Here is a 17217-nt window from a genome sequence, read left to right as displayed (position 1 = left end):
GGCGTAGGCTGTTGCGTTGGTGCTGGTGACACACTGAAGGTCTGGGGGCAGAGTTGTCACACGTTTGACGGTTCTGTGGCACATGAGCCCTCAAGAAGCTGGAGGACTGTTGAGGTTCTTAGAGGCTAACCTGAAGTCCATTTCAAGTTCTGGTTTATGGTGTAAACCGTGTGGCAGGTGTTGGGGTTGCAGCCCTGGTTTTCCTAGTGTTGCTGAAGCAGAGTAGGGGAGAAGAGTGACGGTCATGCTGTTTTCTGGACACCTGTTTCTTGCACCTGCTGTGCTGCCTTACACTTGAGACTTTGATTAAATCTATTCTCTACATATTTGCCTTGAGGCATCGGAGCCGTAGTACTCCTTATTCTGTGCGTTTTCCGTGTGTGGGTAAGCTGGAGGTTCATGGTTTTGGTAAGTATGGGCCTAAGGTGCATGGTGATTAGGTAAAACTAATTTGCAGTTTTTCTGTTATGTTTTTTTGTTTGTTCGTTTGTTTTTGTTTTTAATGTCTGATGCCTTTTTAAAGTTTTGATCTCTTTTCTGGAGCAGAGAACACTACTTTTCTGGTATTGGGTTTCTTATTAATTGACCAACTAACATACTTTTGTATAAGTTTTAAGTAAGAGGGACCATGTAACTGAATATCATGTCACTGACCAAAATGGCAAACGTTTTCATAGGACCAGCTTCCCCCAAGAAGAGCTTCTGTCATTGTTTCACTACAGGGCTGGTGGCTGCTCTGATCTTTGGAAGAATTCTTGCAGCTGGGTAGAACGGTATACAGGCTTCCTTGATTCCATTTGGCCAACGCAAGAATTTAATTGGATCTTCCCACCTCCCCCCCCCCCAAATTCCATAGATTGTTGGGATTTTAATTTTTTACTTGGGAAAAAAAGGTTTCTTATGCTTGTTCAGCTTGGGGGGCCTTACAGTCACTCACTTGAGCATCTGCATACTCCTTTATCTCTCTTTTAAGGCACAGCACACTGGAATACTAATCTCTAGTAAACTCTTCTAGATGCCAGGGAAAGCTGAGAGCCTTCCTTTAATAGGAAAACAGCAGCACGCTTTTCCTTTTCTCCACCCTCTTAAGGAAGAGCACCTTAAGGCCTGTGTTATTTTGGGAGATTTTCCCCTAGAACAATCAAGAAAGCAATGGTCCCATCCACAGTGTCTCTAATTAATAAAAAAAGATTTCAAATTGTCAGCAATGAAAACTTTTTTGGAGCTCTAATTCTGACAGATTTCTTTTTAATTGGAAATTTGAAGGATCGGGTTTGAGATTAGTCTTAGCAATGAGCATACCTTCCATCTGTGGATTTAAATCCCCTGGAAGAACATCCATTTTAGATTTTTGCACATTTTCTAATATGGCAAGGCTTTCAAACTGGCTTAGTCTGTTCTTACAGAAATCTTCGTAAGATCTGACTCCCCAGATACCATATATTTTTTTAATCTCCCCTCAGGTCTCACTGAACCTTGGTAGCCGTATGCAGAGCAAATAAAACACAATCAAGTGACTTTGTTTTGTTTTGTTTTTTAACTGTTGGCCAGCTGGGGCTGGACATTAATGATCAAGATGATCTAAGGTTTCAGTGACGCCAGTGGACCAGTGGTCTGTACACGGTGTCCAAGGGTCACCGTAGTGTTTAATGGAGAGCCAGAATCTCTAAGGGTATGGTGCTGACCTACGATGAGTGACCAAACTGCTAAACTTGCAGAGATGATTTGTGGCCTTCTTGGATTAAAACAGTTTTAAAAGACCAGGCCTGACCTATGATTTGTGTGTAAAGAATTAGCATCCGCCCTGTAGATCTGCAAGAGACGGCTCCCTCCTGCAGTGCTATCTCTTGGTGAATGCTAACTCTGCTCACGGGCCTTTTGGGGAAAGGACAGTGAAAAGCCTCTAGAGAGGTAAGTTTCCCACCCTTCCAACCTCTCTCCAGCTGCAGCTTGCTTGATGCTGTCAGGATCTGGATTTGGGGGGAGTGTCTCTGTAGTGGAACCAGTGACAGAAGCTGTTCTTTAGAATTTTCAGGATGGCTGTATTCTGCGGTCAGAATGAGAGAGTCAAGCTGGGCAGAATCTCTCGCCAAGAGTTCAGGTAAGGTAATGTTTATTCACTGGGAATGCTTTCCACAGCCAGACAACTATGCTGACAGTCTCGATTTTCTCCCAGTTTGTTTAAATTTAAATGATTGATTTGTAACCTTTTAAAACGAAATTTTGGTTAGATTTTTCATGAAAACCTTTTTTTTTCCTTTGTTCCATACAAAATGGTTTGAAATGTAATTGTTTTTTAAAAACCCCCTATGTGTTGGAAATTCTTTAATCTGCTGTTTCCTCTTTTCCCTCCCCTTTGAAAGTTTTGCATAGTGTAAGCATTCATTTTGTCTTTTACCTTCCCCCTGCTCCTCCTCTCTGGGAGGTACTAATGCTATTACCTGGTGCTGAAAAATGGCACAATAAAGGTATGGGAAGGAAGGAACCCCAAACTACAACCTGCTGTCCTTTCACGCCTTCCTTTGGAGACTGCTCCGTCAGTGCCGAGGTGTGTGAGAAAATGCTTTACTGCACCGCCATCTTACTGAGTTGCTTCACGTGAGGAAAATGGGGTTTTGACCCTGCCACTCAGTGACTCAGTTCCACATTTTGGATTGCATACTGGAAAAGAAGCCAATCTTCTTGCTAGTAAACCAACAACCCAGCTGTATGCAGTGGTGACCCAAGCAATGGATATAAAACCTAAAAATCCGAGGGAGGGGAGAGATGGGATACAATAGTTCTTGGAATCTGAAATCTCCTATTTATTTGATCAGGTTATTTACTGAGACTTGACATAAATCTGATTGGTGGGAATCTCTTAGAATCTAGTCGACATCTGATATTAATTTCCTCTCAGGAAAAACAAGAAATACCGATTTACCCAGAGAGAGTCTGGGTTCTGGAATTCAGCATTAGCTGCTTCAGGACAATTGCTTCTGGCCTCCATTTTTGTCTGTCACTCAACCGCTGGTTTCCAGCTACAGTACCCTTTGCTATAAGGATCGGTGTAGATGGGTGAATGGGTTTCTCCTTAATTTTATTTTCTTCCTTCGGGGAGGGGGATTGATTTGGCTTTCTTTTGTTGTGGTTTGTTTTGTTTCATTTTTGGCAAGATCAACTTTAGCTGCAAGGACTCGAAAAGACTCCAAAGGATGCCACCCGTTTTTCCTTGAGGCCTAGATTTTTGTATTCCCTCCAGAGCAGAGGTCATCCCTCACAGCCTAGTGAACCAATAGCACCAGTGATTTTAAGCAGAGTCAACTCTTTGGGGAGTTTTCAGTTTTGTTTTTTGTTTTTTTAATTCTCTTTCCTTAGCAGCAAGGTCTTTATTCCTGGAGAATCTCCTCTATTGCAGGCTAACTGCAACTTCACGAGCCCTAACCGATTAAGTGCTGTCAGCTTGATGTGCTATTCCGGACTCTGGAAACAGATATTGGTTCTATGCTGTAATTTCCACTGTGTGTAGTTAAAACAACAGTCGAGGCCAGACCTGTTGGCTGGCTAGCCCTGTATAACTCGACTCTGTATGTTCCCATGTATGTTACCGCAATGCTCCTCCTGTTGTACAGTGTCTGTGAGATGCTCTTTGAAGATGGTACTTTTTATTTTTTTCATTTTCAATAAAAGTACATTACCTCCCACTTCCTGGTATTTAATCCTGTTGCTGAATGTGCCTCGTGTGAGTGTGTGCTCCGGCGTTGCAGGACCTCAGAGCTGGAGGTGGCACTCGGTGGTTCTTGGGGGCTGCTGCCTTCCCTCCCTGCAGGTGGTGTTAGACATGTGCTACCTGAGGTAACATGTTTTTGTTTTTGGGAGGGAGCGGGGAGTGTGGGAGGGCCCTTGGGAGGGTCTCTGGATTTTGAATAGTCAGCTTTGTTTGCTCTCTTCTGCACTATTAAACTGCTGATGTTTATTTTCAGGAATGTTTTGCAAATGCACTTCTCACTCTTCCCCAGTCCAACTGTAGGTACACTGTTCCTTTTTATCAAATAAGCACGTTTGAAACGATCCAAAAAAAAAAAAAGGGTCTTAATTTCATGTAAAGAAATGTATCATTGTGTGGAGATACTGGAATAAGGTCAAATATATACTTTTTAATGACCGTGTGTTGAGAATGAATTTCAGCTCATGGACAGGTTTATGTTACATTAGAAAGAGTATGGGTTTTGGTGGTGTCCTGAAGGAAGAAAGTTTCAAATTAGACCTACCTCCTGCCAATTGCCCTGCGTAAATAGCTGCAGGTGGACCGTCAGCAATAGTCGGTCCTCCGAGAAGGTCTTTCTCTGCCTAAGGCACTTATCACTGTACAGTGGAGCTGCCTCCTCTTTCTAACTTAACATAAAACTGTGGCGTGGCGTGTGAGTGCCGTGGAGAAGCTGACGGTGGTGTGTGTTTCTCCCTGTAGGCCTTCGTGGTGAAACACCTCCTGGAGTACACCCAGGCCACAGAGTCTAACCTCCAGTACAGCTTGCTGTTAGTCCTGGGCCTCCTCCTGACAGAAGTCGTGCGTTCTTGGTCACTTGCACTGACATGGGCATTGAATTACCGAACTGGGGTCCGCTTGCGGGGGGCCATCCTGACTATGGCGTTTAAGAAGATCCTTAAGCTGAAGAACATTAAGGAGAAGTCCGTGGGTGAGGTGAGCGAGGGGTGTTTGCTCCAGGGCAGAGAGAAAGCTCCCAAGCTGAGCTCTTTCCTTACCTTGGGTCTCCGTTCTGTCCTCCCTCTTCCTCCTGAGGCGGTGCCTGCGTCCTCGCAGTGTCCACTCACTGCTCTTTGTGTCTCGTAGCTCATCAACCTGTGCTCCAACGATGGACAGAGGATGTTCGAGGCAGCTGCCGTTGGCAGCTTGTTGGCTGGAGGACCTGTTATTGCCATCTTGGGCATGATTTATAATGTAATTATTCTGGGACCAACAGGCTTCCTGGGATCAGCTGTTTTTATCCTCTTTTATCCTGCAATGGTGAGTAAGCCTCCTTACCGTATTTTGGCAGCTTCTCCTCAGATGAGTTACTTCCACTGGGCTATATATAGTAGGCACCACCGAGGTGTCACATCTTAGATTGGAAATTTCCTTTAAACAGGTACCTGGTTTGGAAATGTCTGGAAAGAGCTAGACAGTGTTCAATCCATACAGGCAGCATTTTGACTTCAGAGGACATCAGAGGTCACTTGAATAAAGGCAGTAGCTCCTAAGTGAGATTTAAAAAGAGGGAGTGTGAGTGAAGGAGGTCAGCAGGTGAACCCTGCTTCCCCCAGGTAACACAGGAGAGGTTGAGTCTCGCCACCTCAAGGTGATGCTAACTGATATGGCTCTCCCGCTTCCCTTTGGTAGCATAGATATCTGTGATTACTCTGAGGACAAATGTTTACTTGCCTTAACTTTCTTCCAAAGGATAAGTAAGAGTCAAATACGATTTGATTATCATTTAATAGACCACTTTTATTAAAAAGCAGTACAACTACGGGATGCTCACTTTATTTATAATAATCTTAAGCGGATTTATCTCCCAGAAAGACTAGACAGTTCTAACTCTGAATAAACTCTGATTTGGCATGACATCGCTTTTCCTTTCAGATGTTTGTATCACGGATCACTGCATATTTCAGGAGAAAATGTGTGACCGTCACAGATGACCGTGTCCAGAAGATGAATGAAGTCCTTACCTACATTAAATTTATTAAAATGTATGCCTGGGTCAAAGCATTCTGTCAGAGTGTACAAAGTGAGTTTAAAGACTTCATATGTGTATATGGTAGAAGGATGTTGGCTTCTGTGCTTCTTGAGCACATTAGCTACTGGAAATCCTAATGTCGTAGGATCATAATACCTTATGTTCTTATAATAGCCTATGAGCTTTACGTTGATAGGGATCTTAGAGACTGGCACCCATAACCTCATCTCACAAATGAGGAAATTGAGACCTGAGGAAATTGTGATTTTTCCCAAGATAACTCAGCTGGTTATGAGTAATTCATTCAGTTTCAAAGCCCTCTATCTAGGGCTTCCCTGGTGGCGCAGTGGTTGAGAGTCCGCCTGCCGATGCAGGGGATACGGGTTCGTGCCCCGGTCTGGGAAGATCCCACATGCCGCGGAGAGGCTGGGCCCGTGAGCCATGGCCGCTGGGCCTGTGCGTCCGGAGCCTGTGCTCCGCAATGGGGGAGGCCACACAGTGAGAGGCCCGCGTACAGCAAAAAAAAAAAAAAAAAAAAGCCCTCTATCTATACTCCCATCCAGCCCATAATTTTCTGGTCTGGCCATGAGGACATCACAGAAAACAGTATCAAGTGGCTGCTGAGAGCTCCGCTTCTGCCCCCACCACTCTGTGTGTGCATGCGCACTACGGGTAGGTGGGTGTGAGACCCTGGGGGTCGTGCTGGGAGAAGGGCTAGGCTGGAGGTCAGGACAGCTGGACTCTGGACCTCGCTCTGTCACTCACTCACAGGGGTTTTTTAATTTGGTTTCTTTTCAAATAATTGATTTGTGTTGAGTCACAGGGTTCTCAGTGCCTGTCCCGATCCTGATCCGTAAATTCATTGCAGACATATACATGTCGTATGTAAATGCCACAAAGTTTGGAGGAATAATTAGCACATTAGCTGGGCATTCCAAAAGATCTCAACAAAAATTGAAATCTTGGGCCCTAAAAAAGGTTAATTTAAGAAAAATATATTTAAAGGCACTTTAGGGGACTTCCCTGGTGGCACAGTGGTTAAGAATCCGCCTGCCAATGCAGGGGACACGGGTTCAAGCCCTGGTCTGGGAAGATCCCACACGCCATGGAGCAACTAAGCCCGTGCGCCACAACTACTGAGCCTGCACTCTAGAGCCCACAAGCCACAACTACTGAGCCCGTGTGCCACAACTACTGAAGCCCACGCAGCTAGAACCCGTGCTCTGCAACAAGAGAAGCCAATGCCATGAGAAGCCCACGCACCACAACGAAGAGCAGCCCCCGCTCGCTGCAACTAGAGAATGCCTCGCAGCAACGAAGACCCAACACAGCCATAAATAAATAAATAAATAAATAAATAAATAAATAAATATTTAAAGGCACTTTAGAGTTCAAATGAGAAGATATAGTTGCATTTAAATTTCATTTAAATATAAAAGATATGGCTGTTCATTGACCATAATCTCACAGTGAGCTAACCTGAATATTATCCAGTTAAAAAGTAGGTGCAGGGGACTTCCCTGCGGTCTAGTGGTTAAGACTTCGCGCTTCCACCGCAGGGGGCGTGGTTCCGTTCCTGGTCGGGGAACTAAGATCCCACATGCTGCGTGGTGTGGCCAAAAAATAAAAAAGTAAAAAGAAGTTTAAAAGTTGGTGCAATTTTGGGTTGAATAGAAATACAGTGTTCAGATCAAGGAAGCTGTTTTATTTTCACTGCTTGGTTTGTTGACTAAACCTTCAGGAACATTGTGTCCACTTCATAAACTTTAATTATGAGTGGTCAGATGCATCCAGCAGTGGATTAGGCTCCTTCTTTAAGTAGTGACTTTGTTGCCAATAGAATGGAACAATTGGGTGCTAACAGGACATCTGCCAAGCCTGTTGGCAGGGTCACCAATGATGGTCCCTTCCGGCTCTCAGATTCTAATTTTCTCAGTTTTATAATCTTCTTTCTGAGACTTCACTCATCCTTCAGCCCCTGACTTTGGTATCTTTACCTGTGTGTTTTAGCTTGAAAAGAGCATTCTTGCTCATTATAGACTTGGGCAAGTTATGTGATACATGTTAAAGCAGTGAGTTGAATTTTTAAAAGTATGACTTGAGAGCTGGCTCTCAATATATTTCCCAGTGTTTGGGACAGTGGTAATACCTTTAAAGGTCAGTTCATAGTCTCCTAGAAAAATTGCTTTTATTTTTGAAAATTTTTTGAAAATACCTCACTGCTTTATTGTCATACTTCTTACTCCCTGGTCTTTTGTACTCCATGGTTGCTCTGTTAATAAGGTTGTCAGTTTTATAAATATTTAAGAAACATCATTCTGCTTACAAAAATTGTATTTCACTCATCTTCCAATCACCCTTACTGCTTTTTGTGTGAAAGCCTCTATTCTAGCACCAACATACAGTAGGCACCCTAGTAAATCTTAGTTCCTTTTAAATTCTCCATTATCGTTGTATAGTCTTTCTTATAAGTACCTAACCTAGAAATAAACAACCAGGGAAGCAAACAAAACTGCCACTAGCAGATATGATTAATGTGTTCATTCCTTCTAAACAAAAGAAATTTGCAAAAAGAATTAGACTAAGGCAGAAGATGATCATTGTACTGAGAAGTAGTGACTGTTTTCTGTTAGATTCATTGCTGTGCCTTGATCCATTTCAAACCTCAAGCTTGTGTGCCAGCTTTTGTGATTGTAATTGATGGCCATATTGGCCTACTTTTTTGCATCATAAATGTTACAGGGTCGTTTTAAAACCTATGGTGGCTGAAGACCTATCATTTCTCGTTTGGTGACAGAGGAGCAATATCCCATGGTTTCTTTCGACTTGCTTTTTAGAAACTGGCTTGCTTTTTATTCTTAGAAATCCGAGAGGAGGAACGTCGGATGTTGGAAAAAGCCGGGTACTTTCAGAGCATCACCGTCGGTGTGGCTCCCATTGTGATGGTGATCGCCAGTGTTGTGACCTTCTCTGTTCACATGACCCTTGGCTTTGATCTGACAGCAGCACAGGTCAGTGAGCCCTCAGGGCTTGGGGACGTTTTAGAAATACCACATATAGAGATGCTCTAGTCCTCTGGTTACTAGATTTGGATTTTTTTCATTCATGCAGTTAATCTGAGAAGTGGAAGAGTGGGGATTTAGCCCCAGTGCACAAATAAGTGTACGGGTTGTTTTACAACTTTGGGTTTAATTCTGAAAATACAGGTCATTGTTTGATTCAGATTCACTGAGAATTTTAATTAGAGGTCTCAAAAACTCTACCTTAAAAAATATATAGCTGAAATATATCTGACTCATACCAACATTTGACAGTCAAGTTACAGCCCTCCTTAAACCTGAAAGGAAATTGATGATGTCGTGTTACTTTAGTCGCATAGCCTCATCAGGCTCAGTTTCTTCTCTTTTCCTATTTTCAGGCTTTCACAGTGGTGACTGTCTTCAATTCCATGACTTTTGCTTTGAAAGTTACACCGTTCTCAGTAAAGTCCCTCTCAGAAGCATCCGTTGCTGTCGACAGATTTAAGGTAAGTGGCTCCCTTCCCTCCTCCGAGTCAGGAGCTGTGGCAAAACTAACTGCTGCCTTTATTCCAATGGGCCACATGGGCTGACTGCACTTGGCTTTTTTCACCTTTAGCCTTTCGGCAAGTTGGTAAGAAAGGGGGCAGTGGAGGAGACTCAGGGGACCTTTTCAAAGAAATATGAATTTTTACCTTTTGTAGACAGCCTAGTTCTGGGCTCCCAAAATTTCAGTGTTCCCCTTCAGAGCTAGTCCCTTCTGCCTGGACCTAACATGGATATATGTTTTAATTTACTGGGTCTTTAAGTGATTCAAACCTAGGCAATTAGAATTATCAGGAGGCTGTCAGCTTTTTCTCACCTTGATCTACATCTACATCTACCTCTACCAAAATACTGTCGGGAATAAGCTCTTTTTGATTCTTTTCCCTGCCCTGTGGTTGCCACTCATGATACAGGTAATGCAGTGACATGGGAATAGTCATAAGACTAGATCATACTGAGAACTGCAGTTAAGTATGTAATAGGGTTTTTTTTTCCCTTGCAGGTGGTTAGTTGATTGTGCCTTGACTGTGTTTTTTGTGCCTTCAGAATAATACAAATACATGATACAAGAGGTAGATATATTTGGGAGGGTGGAGGGAGATAGATATTTGAAAGTGGTTAATACTTAAAAAAAAAAAAAAAGTCCAGCACTTATGTGGCTGGACTCTCTTGACAAAGCCACTGCAGAGAGTAGCTCCTGCTAATTCTTCTTGGCTGCTGAGAGCAATACAAAAGCAAGGTCAGAACCTTGAAGGCTTGAAGCTCAGGTGTTTGAGGGATTGATATCATCACCTTAGGTGTTCAGGAGAAAACAAATTGGGTTTTCCTCTTAAGAAGCATGGAGAATAGCTTCCCAAGATTTATTTATATTTTACTTGTTTAAAGTTAACCAGGTGAATTTTGTTTGGTCAAGAAAGCTAGTCCTCAAGAATGTGCCCCCTGACCCTAGCCCTAAGCCCTCCCTCACCCCAGCCTGGCTGCTAGAAGGCCAAGATCCAGAGCCACATGAAAAGAAATGGTCTAATTGTAATCAGAGCCTTATTTTGTAGAACCCACAATATCTAGTTTTGAAGAAGGCAGATTTTTTTTTTGTAAATTTAAAAAATCTTATTGGCTTTATTCAGCGATTCATGAATTGGGCAACATCCAATCTAGCAACTAGAAGGAACTCTGAGGAGCTGTACAAAATGAAAGACTTTTATAGGTAGAAGGGAGCAGGAACAAGGAAGTTATTCTAGGCAGAAAATCGCATTGGTTATTACAAGGTTACTTTCCTTTAGGGGTTGGTAGGGGTCTATCAGGCAGGTTACCTAACTAGTGCTGATCAGGTGATTCCTGATTGACTTGTTTAATATTCCATTTCTGGGAGAGCAGAAACTATAGTTAAGTCTCAGTTTGGTGACGTGGGGCTTAGCATAAGTGACTCCATTTGGGGCCTGTTGTCTTGTTTTTAATAGCCCACAGGAAGCAGACCAGAACTCATCCTAAATGGATCAATTTCCTCCTAAAAGAAAAATGCAACATTTTGTATAGGATTTAACCAAGACCTAGAGTCTCATAATATAATATTCAAAATGCCCAGGATACAATCCAAAATTACTCTGCATACAAAGAAAGTCTAGATACTGAGATGACCCAAATGTTGGAATTATCAGAAAAAGACCTTAGAAATGAAAAGGTAGAAAGTCTCAGGAGAGAAATAGAAGATATAGAAAATAACCAAATTAAAAAATTTTAAGCTAAGAAAATATATTAATCAAAATTTGAAAATATATTGAATGGACTTAGTAGCAGAATACAGGTGACAAAGGAAAGTCTGTGAACTTGAAGATAGATCAGTTGAAATTATCTGTGATAAGCAGAATGTCCACCCCTAAGGCCGATGTTTCGAGCATAAATTTTTCCTCCTATTTGTTTCTCTGCCCTTTTTAGTGAATGGCTTTGGTGGTATTTTGGACGAAGGAATAGGAATTTATAGTACAGATTTGTTCACACACCACCCCAACCCCCTTATTTCTCGAGAGCTCTCTTCTTTTCACTTACTAGTGAGAACCTGTTTTAGCAGGTGGCTTTTCACGCTATAGATCCTTCCTCTATCCAGGAAGCTTCAGAGTTAATAATAGAAGCAACATCACCCCCAGCTCTGTTGTATGCCTCATGAGAATGAGTCGCACTCTAGCTAATTCCTCTTGGCAGTCTCCTCCTCCCCCCGGCCACCGCCTCCACTTCTGGGAGGATGATAACTTTAGAAAAGGCAGTGAGAAGCCACCTTCTAACTTTTCTGATAAGACAGTCACCAGTATAGTGTTGCCAGGTTTAGCAAATGAAAACACAGGCCACCCAGTTAATAACTGCATGAGATGTACTTATACTAAAAGTCTATTCATTATTTATCTGGAATCAAAATTTAACTAGGCATCCTGTATTTTATCTGGCAACCCTATGAGTAGTCTCCTCTTCTGCTCAAAAGATACATTCTGATTTGATTGCTTCAGTGAGCGAGAGTAGTGTTTTGATGTAAAGTTGAGGTTTATGGTTTATGTATCTCCAAGATTCTGTTGTCCTGGCAGGTGCAAATCCAAGTAGATATAAATTTAGGTGTGTGGGGCGCTTGTGTGCCTCAGCATGTCCAGGCAGAGTGACCTGAAGCTGAAATCCTCCTGGGAGGAGTGCGGGGCTGCAGGGAGCCTATGGGAAGGGAAAGTGTGGACGAGCTGTGCAAGCCAGAGGCACTAGCGTAGTTTTTACAGTGCATGAGGCCTACAAGACCCATTTAGTAACTCTTTAGGAGAGAGAAGTGATAGGAATTCCGTCAGCATATGGTTTCACTCTGTGAAGGTGGGCAGAATATTTGGCATGTTATTCTCAGCCCCGTCTCTCAGGAAGGCTCTGAACAAATGAAACCAATGGCTCTTTTCAGAAAACTGAACTTTAAAAAAAAACCTACTTTTTTTTAAAGGTTGACCAAGAGTGAAGATTATCTAGGAGATTTAGAAACATGACATTTCTGGGAAGATCAGGGATTGGGAATGGATAGGAGACCTGGCAATTTAGGGATGCAAAGAGCAAGCTTAGGAGTTTAGGATTTAGGAGAAAGAGCTTGCTCTTAGGCGAGGGGATTATATGGTACGTTTAATAGCACCTGCAAAATTTAAAATAGTTAGGGGTTCTCGATAACTAAGCAAGTTGTCCTTCCATTAAAAATCATCTTTTCTCTAGAGACTTTCTAATGTTTAAAAAAAATTTTAATCGTACTGGGAATCCAACCGGGATAGCGCCCTATAGGGAAGATCACTGGGTTAAGGGAGGTGTCAGAAGTGGGTTCAAAGTCATGGGCACATGTTGGTCCTGGGCAGAGGTTTATTATGGTCACTGTTTCAGATCTAATTTCAGAGACACTTAGCTTTTCAAGCATTCCATTTCTCTTCCCCTGATATAACTCAGTGGGACTTGGGGAATGAGTGGGAGGGAAGAGTCTTTCTTTCTTCCCAAGGATGTTTCTGAGGGAGATACCCTTCCCTTCCACGCAAGCCCTTTCTTTGAATTCTCACAAGTTCCGAGGCAGGACTTGGAAGATATGAGAACTTGTTGGCGAGAAGGTGTACTCCGCCGTCAGTAAAACCTTAGGTACTCCTTTCTAACCGGAGCGAGCTAGGCCTGGTCACAATCTCAGCTGTGCCTCTCCTCCCGACATGTGCATGAGGGAAGTGCCTAGGCTTGGGGGTTCTGCAGGAGTGGTCTGGAAGGCAAACAGAGTGATGAGGGTCTGGGCAGGAGAGCAGCGTGCCCGCCCTTTGGTTCTGCTGCTTGCATTTTACTACCTGCTACTCAGCAACTCATGAGTGAGAACAGGGGCTGCAGACCAGTCAGTTAAATAGCCCTTGGTCCACATTAGACTGGCGGAAAAGGAAAGAGTCGTTTAGGATGTAACTGGTAGCGTCGAGTGTTGGGCCAGTTAAGTAGGCCCCTGTCCATCCCGAGGGTGTCCCCACACTCCCCTGACCTCTCTGTGGGCCTGAGGCTGGGCTACACTAATGAGCTACCTTTTGCCCTTCAGCTTCCTTCCACTGTATAGCCCGATGTGTTTTGCTTCGTGAGTGTACGCCCTAGGCTTGTCTCCCTGGTCTTGATCCAGTGTCTCATCTTTGCACCTCTCTCACAACTCCTATCAGAGTTTGTTTCTAATGGAAGAGGTTCACATGATAAAGAAAAAACCAGCCAGCCCTCACATCACGATAGAGATGAAAAATGCCACCTTGGCATGGGACTCCTCCCACTCCAGTCTCCAGAACTCACCCAAGCTGACCCCCAAAACGAAAAAAGACAAGAGGGCTGCCAGGGGCAAGAAAGAGAAGGTGAGGCAGCTGCAGCCCACTGAGCATCAGGCAGTGCTGGCAGAGCAGAAGGGCCACCTCCTCCTGGACAGTGACGAGCGGCCCAGCCCTGAGGAGGACGAGGGCAGGCACACCCACCTGGGGAGCCTCCGCCTGCAGAGGACGCTGTACGGCATCGACTTGGAAATTGAAGAGGTAACCATCTACCAGGTGTCTATTCTGGCAGGGGTCGGCAGCTGCCAGTCCTTTTAGCAAAAGGCTTTCTCTCTGGGGGTGGTTTTGAACTAAAGAGCAAATCTGGCCAGTTCCACCTCTAGAAGGGATATCGAGGCATTTAACAATAGAAATGAATAACAACGGCTCTCATGAGATACTCGTTTTATAAGCAAGGAAATGAAGCATTCGAGCGGGTTTTCCACAATTTTGCCCTGAGTAGATTGGATTTAGTTGTATGTGAGCTGTAATAATTATTTCTAGTTATTGTAACTCTGTGTGAGCTTCTTATTAGCACTGGGCTGTGCATAGCACGGAACCTGACATATAATAGGTACTCTCAGTGATGCTGTGCTCAGCAATTCTATTGTAACTTTTTTTTTTTTTTTTTTTTTTTTTTTTTGCGGTATGCGGGCCTCTCACTGTTGTGGCCTCCCCCGTTGCGGAGCACAGGCTCCGGACGCGCAGGCTCCGGACGCGCAGGCTCAGCGGCCATGGCTCATGGGCCCAGCCGCTCCGCGGCATATGGGATCCTCCCAGACCGGGGCACGAACCCGTATCCCCTGCATCGGCAGGCGGACTCTCAACCACTTGCGCCACCAGGGAGGCCCGTAACTTTATTTTTTAATGTAAGTAAAGGATCGTTATGGTATATGATGTCACAGCCCAGGTAACACAGGACTAGAGTCTCCCACAGGTCCTCCTATAGCGAGTGGCTGCCATAGACGCTTCAGGTTCAAGGCTTTTAAAATACAGAATATGACTGGGAGCCAGTGCCATGTTGAGGGCTGCAGCATCCAGAGGGTCCCAGGTGTATATATATCTACTCATTCCATTTTTGAGTGCCAGCTCCCTGCCAGGCACTGTTATAGAGTTGTCGATAGAGCAGCGAAAAACCAAATAGGCCAAAATCCCTGCCCTCCTGGAGTTTACCTTCTTCTGAGCAAAGATAGATGGTAAACAAGTAAAAGGGCTACGAAGAAAGGGGATAGAGTGCTTGCTGGGCGGGGAGCAGGTGTGGTCAGTTTAAATAGGCCTCTTAAGGGAAGGCCTCACTTAAACTAATATCCCACGTGCCATGCGGCCCAGCCAAAAAAAGAAAAAAAAAAGTAATAACAGGCATAATGCATTTGTTACAAATTGAAGGCTTCTGGCAACCCTGCATCAAGCAAGCCTGTTGGCATTTTTCTGTCAGCATTTGCTTACTTCATGTCTCTGTCACGTTTTGGTAATTCTCAAAATATTTCAAACCCTCCACCAGCAAAAAGATTATGACTCGTTAAAGACTCAGATGATGGTTAGCATTTTTTAGTAATAAAGTGTTTTTAAATTGGTGTTTACATTGTTTTTCTTAGACATAATGTAATTGCACATTTAGTAGACTGAAGTGTAGCGTAAACATAACTTATGTATACAACGGGAAACCAAAACATTCGTGTGACTCGCTTCATTGCGATGTTTGCTTTATTGCGGTAGTCTGGAAGCAGACCCACAGTATGTCCAAGGTATGCCTGTATTTGAGCAAAGACTTGAAGGAGCGAGCCATATGGATATGTGGAGGAAGGAGAGCATTCAGGCAGAGGGAACAGAAGCATGAAGGCCCCGAGTGTGCAGTGTGCCTGTCACAAGAGCAGAGTGAGCATGGGAGAGAGGGGAGGGCGCTGAGGGCAGAGAGGCTTGGGGTGCCAGAGCCTCCTGGAATGATTTCTGCTTTACTCTGAATGGATAGAGAAGCCGTTAGAGGGTTTGGAGGAGAAGAGTGATGTGATCTGACTTACGTATGAATAGAATCATTCTAGCTTCTGGATTCAGAAGAGTGTGTAGGGAAACAAGGAGGGAAGTGAGAAGAACGAAGGAAAAACATAAGAGTTTTCTGGACCAAGGGTGGTAGTAATGGAGGTGGTAAGGAATGTTCATCTACTTAATTGGAAGTGGGCTTAGGGGGGTTCTAATGCGGTGTGAGGCCTGTTACACAGATCCAGAGCTGGACTAAAGGGAAAACAAAAAGCTCCCAGCTCTTGGAAGCTAGAGACAAGAGCTGGGGGGAGATGGTCCTCTATGAGACCACCTGAAACAACTAGCATGGTTCATCATTGGAGGGCACACAAGTCAGTTTTCTTAACCACAATTAACTTTTTAAAATAATTAATTAATTAATTTTTAAATTTTTGGCTGTGTTGGGTCTTCATTGCTGCACAAGAGCTTTCTCTAGTTGCGGTGAGCGGGGGCTACTCTTCATTGCGGTGCACGGGCCTCTCATTATGGTGGCTTCTCTTGTTGCAGAGCATGGGCTCTAGGCTCACGGGCTTCAGTAGTTGCGGCACACGGGCTCAGTAGTTGTGGCTCGCGGGTTCTAGAGCGCAGGCTCAGTAGTTGTGGCGCACAGGCTTAGTTGCTCCGCAGCATGTGGGATCTTCCCGGACCAGGGCTCGAACCCCTGTCCCCTGCATTGGTAGGCAGATTCTTAACCACTGCGCCACCGGGGAAGTCCAGACTTCAATTAACTTTTAACAGCAGGCTCCTTATTTAATAACGATTATCTTGATTGAGGCAACTATATCACATTGCTAATCAGCTCTATTAGAGGATTATTCCTTGTAATCAGCTGAAATTTACTCTTCTCCTTTCTATCTATTGATCCTCCTTCTGCCCTTTACAGTCCACGTTCACATGACAGACCTTTAGCTATTTGAAGAGATACCACAATTCCCCCAGCCCCCCTCTTTAGAGAAGAGGTGGGAAGTTAATATTTGCCTGATGTCTTCTGTGCCCCAGGCACTTACTTCATTGTTGACATATTTAGTCACCATTTAGTCATCGGAACAGCGTTTTCTCTGTGTTAACCTGACCGACCTGAGCAGAGTCTGAGCCTGTGACTTGGTCTCCTCATCATGACTGGGCTGTAATCTTTCAACCCCCTGAACCATGTCAAAAACTTTGTCCAATATACTTTTATTAAGTACCAGACACTGTGTTTGGTCCTGCAAGGATGGCTCCTTCCAAGTTGCTCAAAGCTCAGTTAGAAAGACAGTATTCGTTTAAGTAATAAGACCAAGTCCACACAGTTGGCAAGTGCTGGTGGAGCTGGGATTCAAATCAAGACCTGTCTGCCTCCAGCATCCACGCTCTTTCCACACCTCCACTCTCCATGCCTCTCCTCACTGCCAGTCTTGAGGCAACAGAGTGTTGCTGAACAAGTGGCCCTGTTAAAATCACCTGTCTGTTCTTGAAAACGTTTAACACTGCCCATGGAGAACTCATCATTTTGCCTGAGGATATTCAGTTAATCACAGGCTTGGTTTTCCACTTTCATGTGGGATTTATGGTAAAAATACGCCCTCAGATTCTTGGAGGTGTTTTGTAGAAAAATGGAAACAACAGTGCACAGTG

At 44.0% G+C, this 17217-nt stretch overlaps 1 protein-coding gene across 6 annotated transcripts in view; it reads left to right on the top strand.

Moving 5' to 3' along the window:
* Nucleotides 1–17217, top strand: part of ABCC5 (ATP binding cassette subfamily C member 5) — an 89963-nt gene that overhangs the window by 26056 nt on the left and 46690 nt on the right. For 4 of the 6 annotated variants that reach the window (XM_060099211.1, XM_060099212.1, XM_060099214.1 and 1 more), the window contains 6 exons: nt 4448–4681; nt 4832–5005; nt 5621–5768; nt 8580–8728; nt 9136–9243; nt 13453–13809. In XM_060099211.1, the coding sequence (XP_059955194.1) occupies nt 4448–4681; nt 4832–5005; nt 5621–5768; nt 8580–8728; nt 9136–9243; nt 13453–13809 (1170 nt within the window). Of the gene's footprint in view, nt 1–2026; nt 4682–4831; nt 5006–5620; nt 5769–8579; nt 8729–9135; nt 9244–13452; nt 13810–17217 lie in introns of those variants that run through there. The other 2 variants (XM_060099216.1, XM_060099215.1) reach the window with 2 other exon arrangements.

This window comes from Mesoplodon densirostris, chromosome 5, assembly GCF_025265405.1.
Source record: "Mesoplodon densirostris isolate mMesDen1 chromosome 5, mMesDen1 primary haplotype, whole genome shotgun sequence".
Lineage (NCBI taxonomy): Eukaryota > Metazoa > Chordata > Mammalia > Artiodactyla > Ziphiidae > Mesoplodon > Mesoplodon densirostris.
Note: the sequence above shows the minus strand (reverse complement) of the source record. Positions and strands in the feature narration are given on the sequence as shown.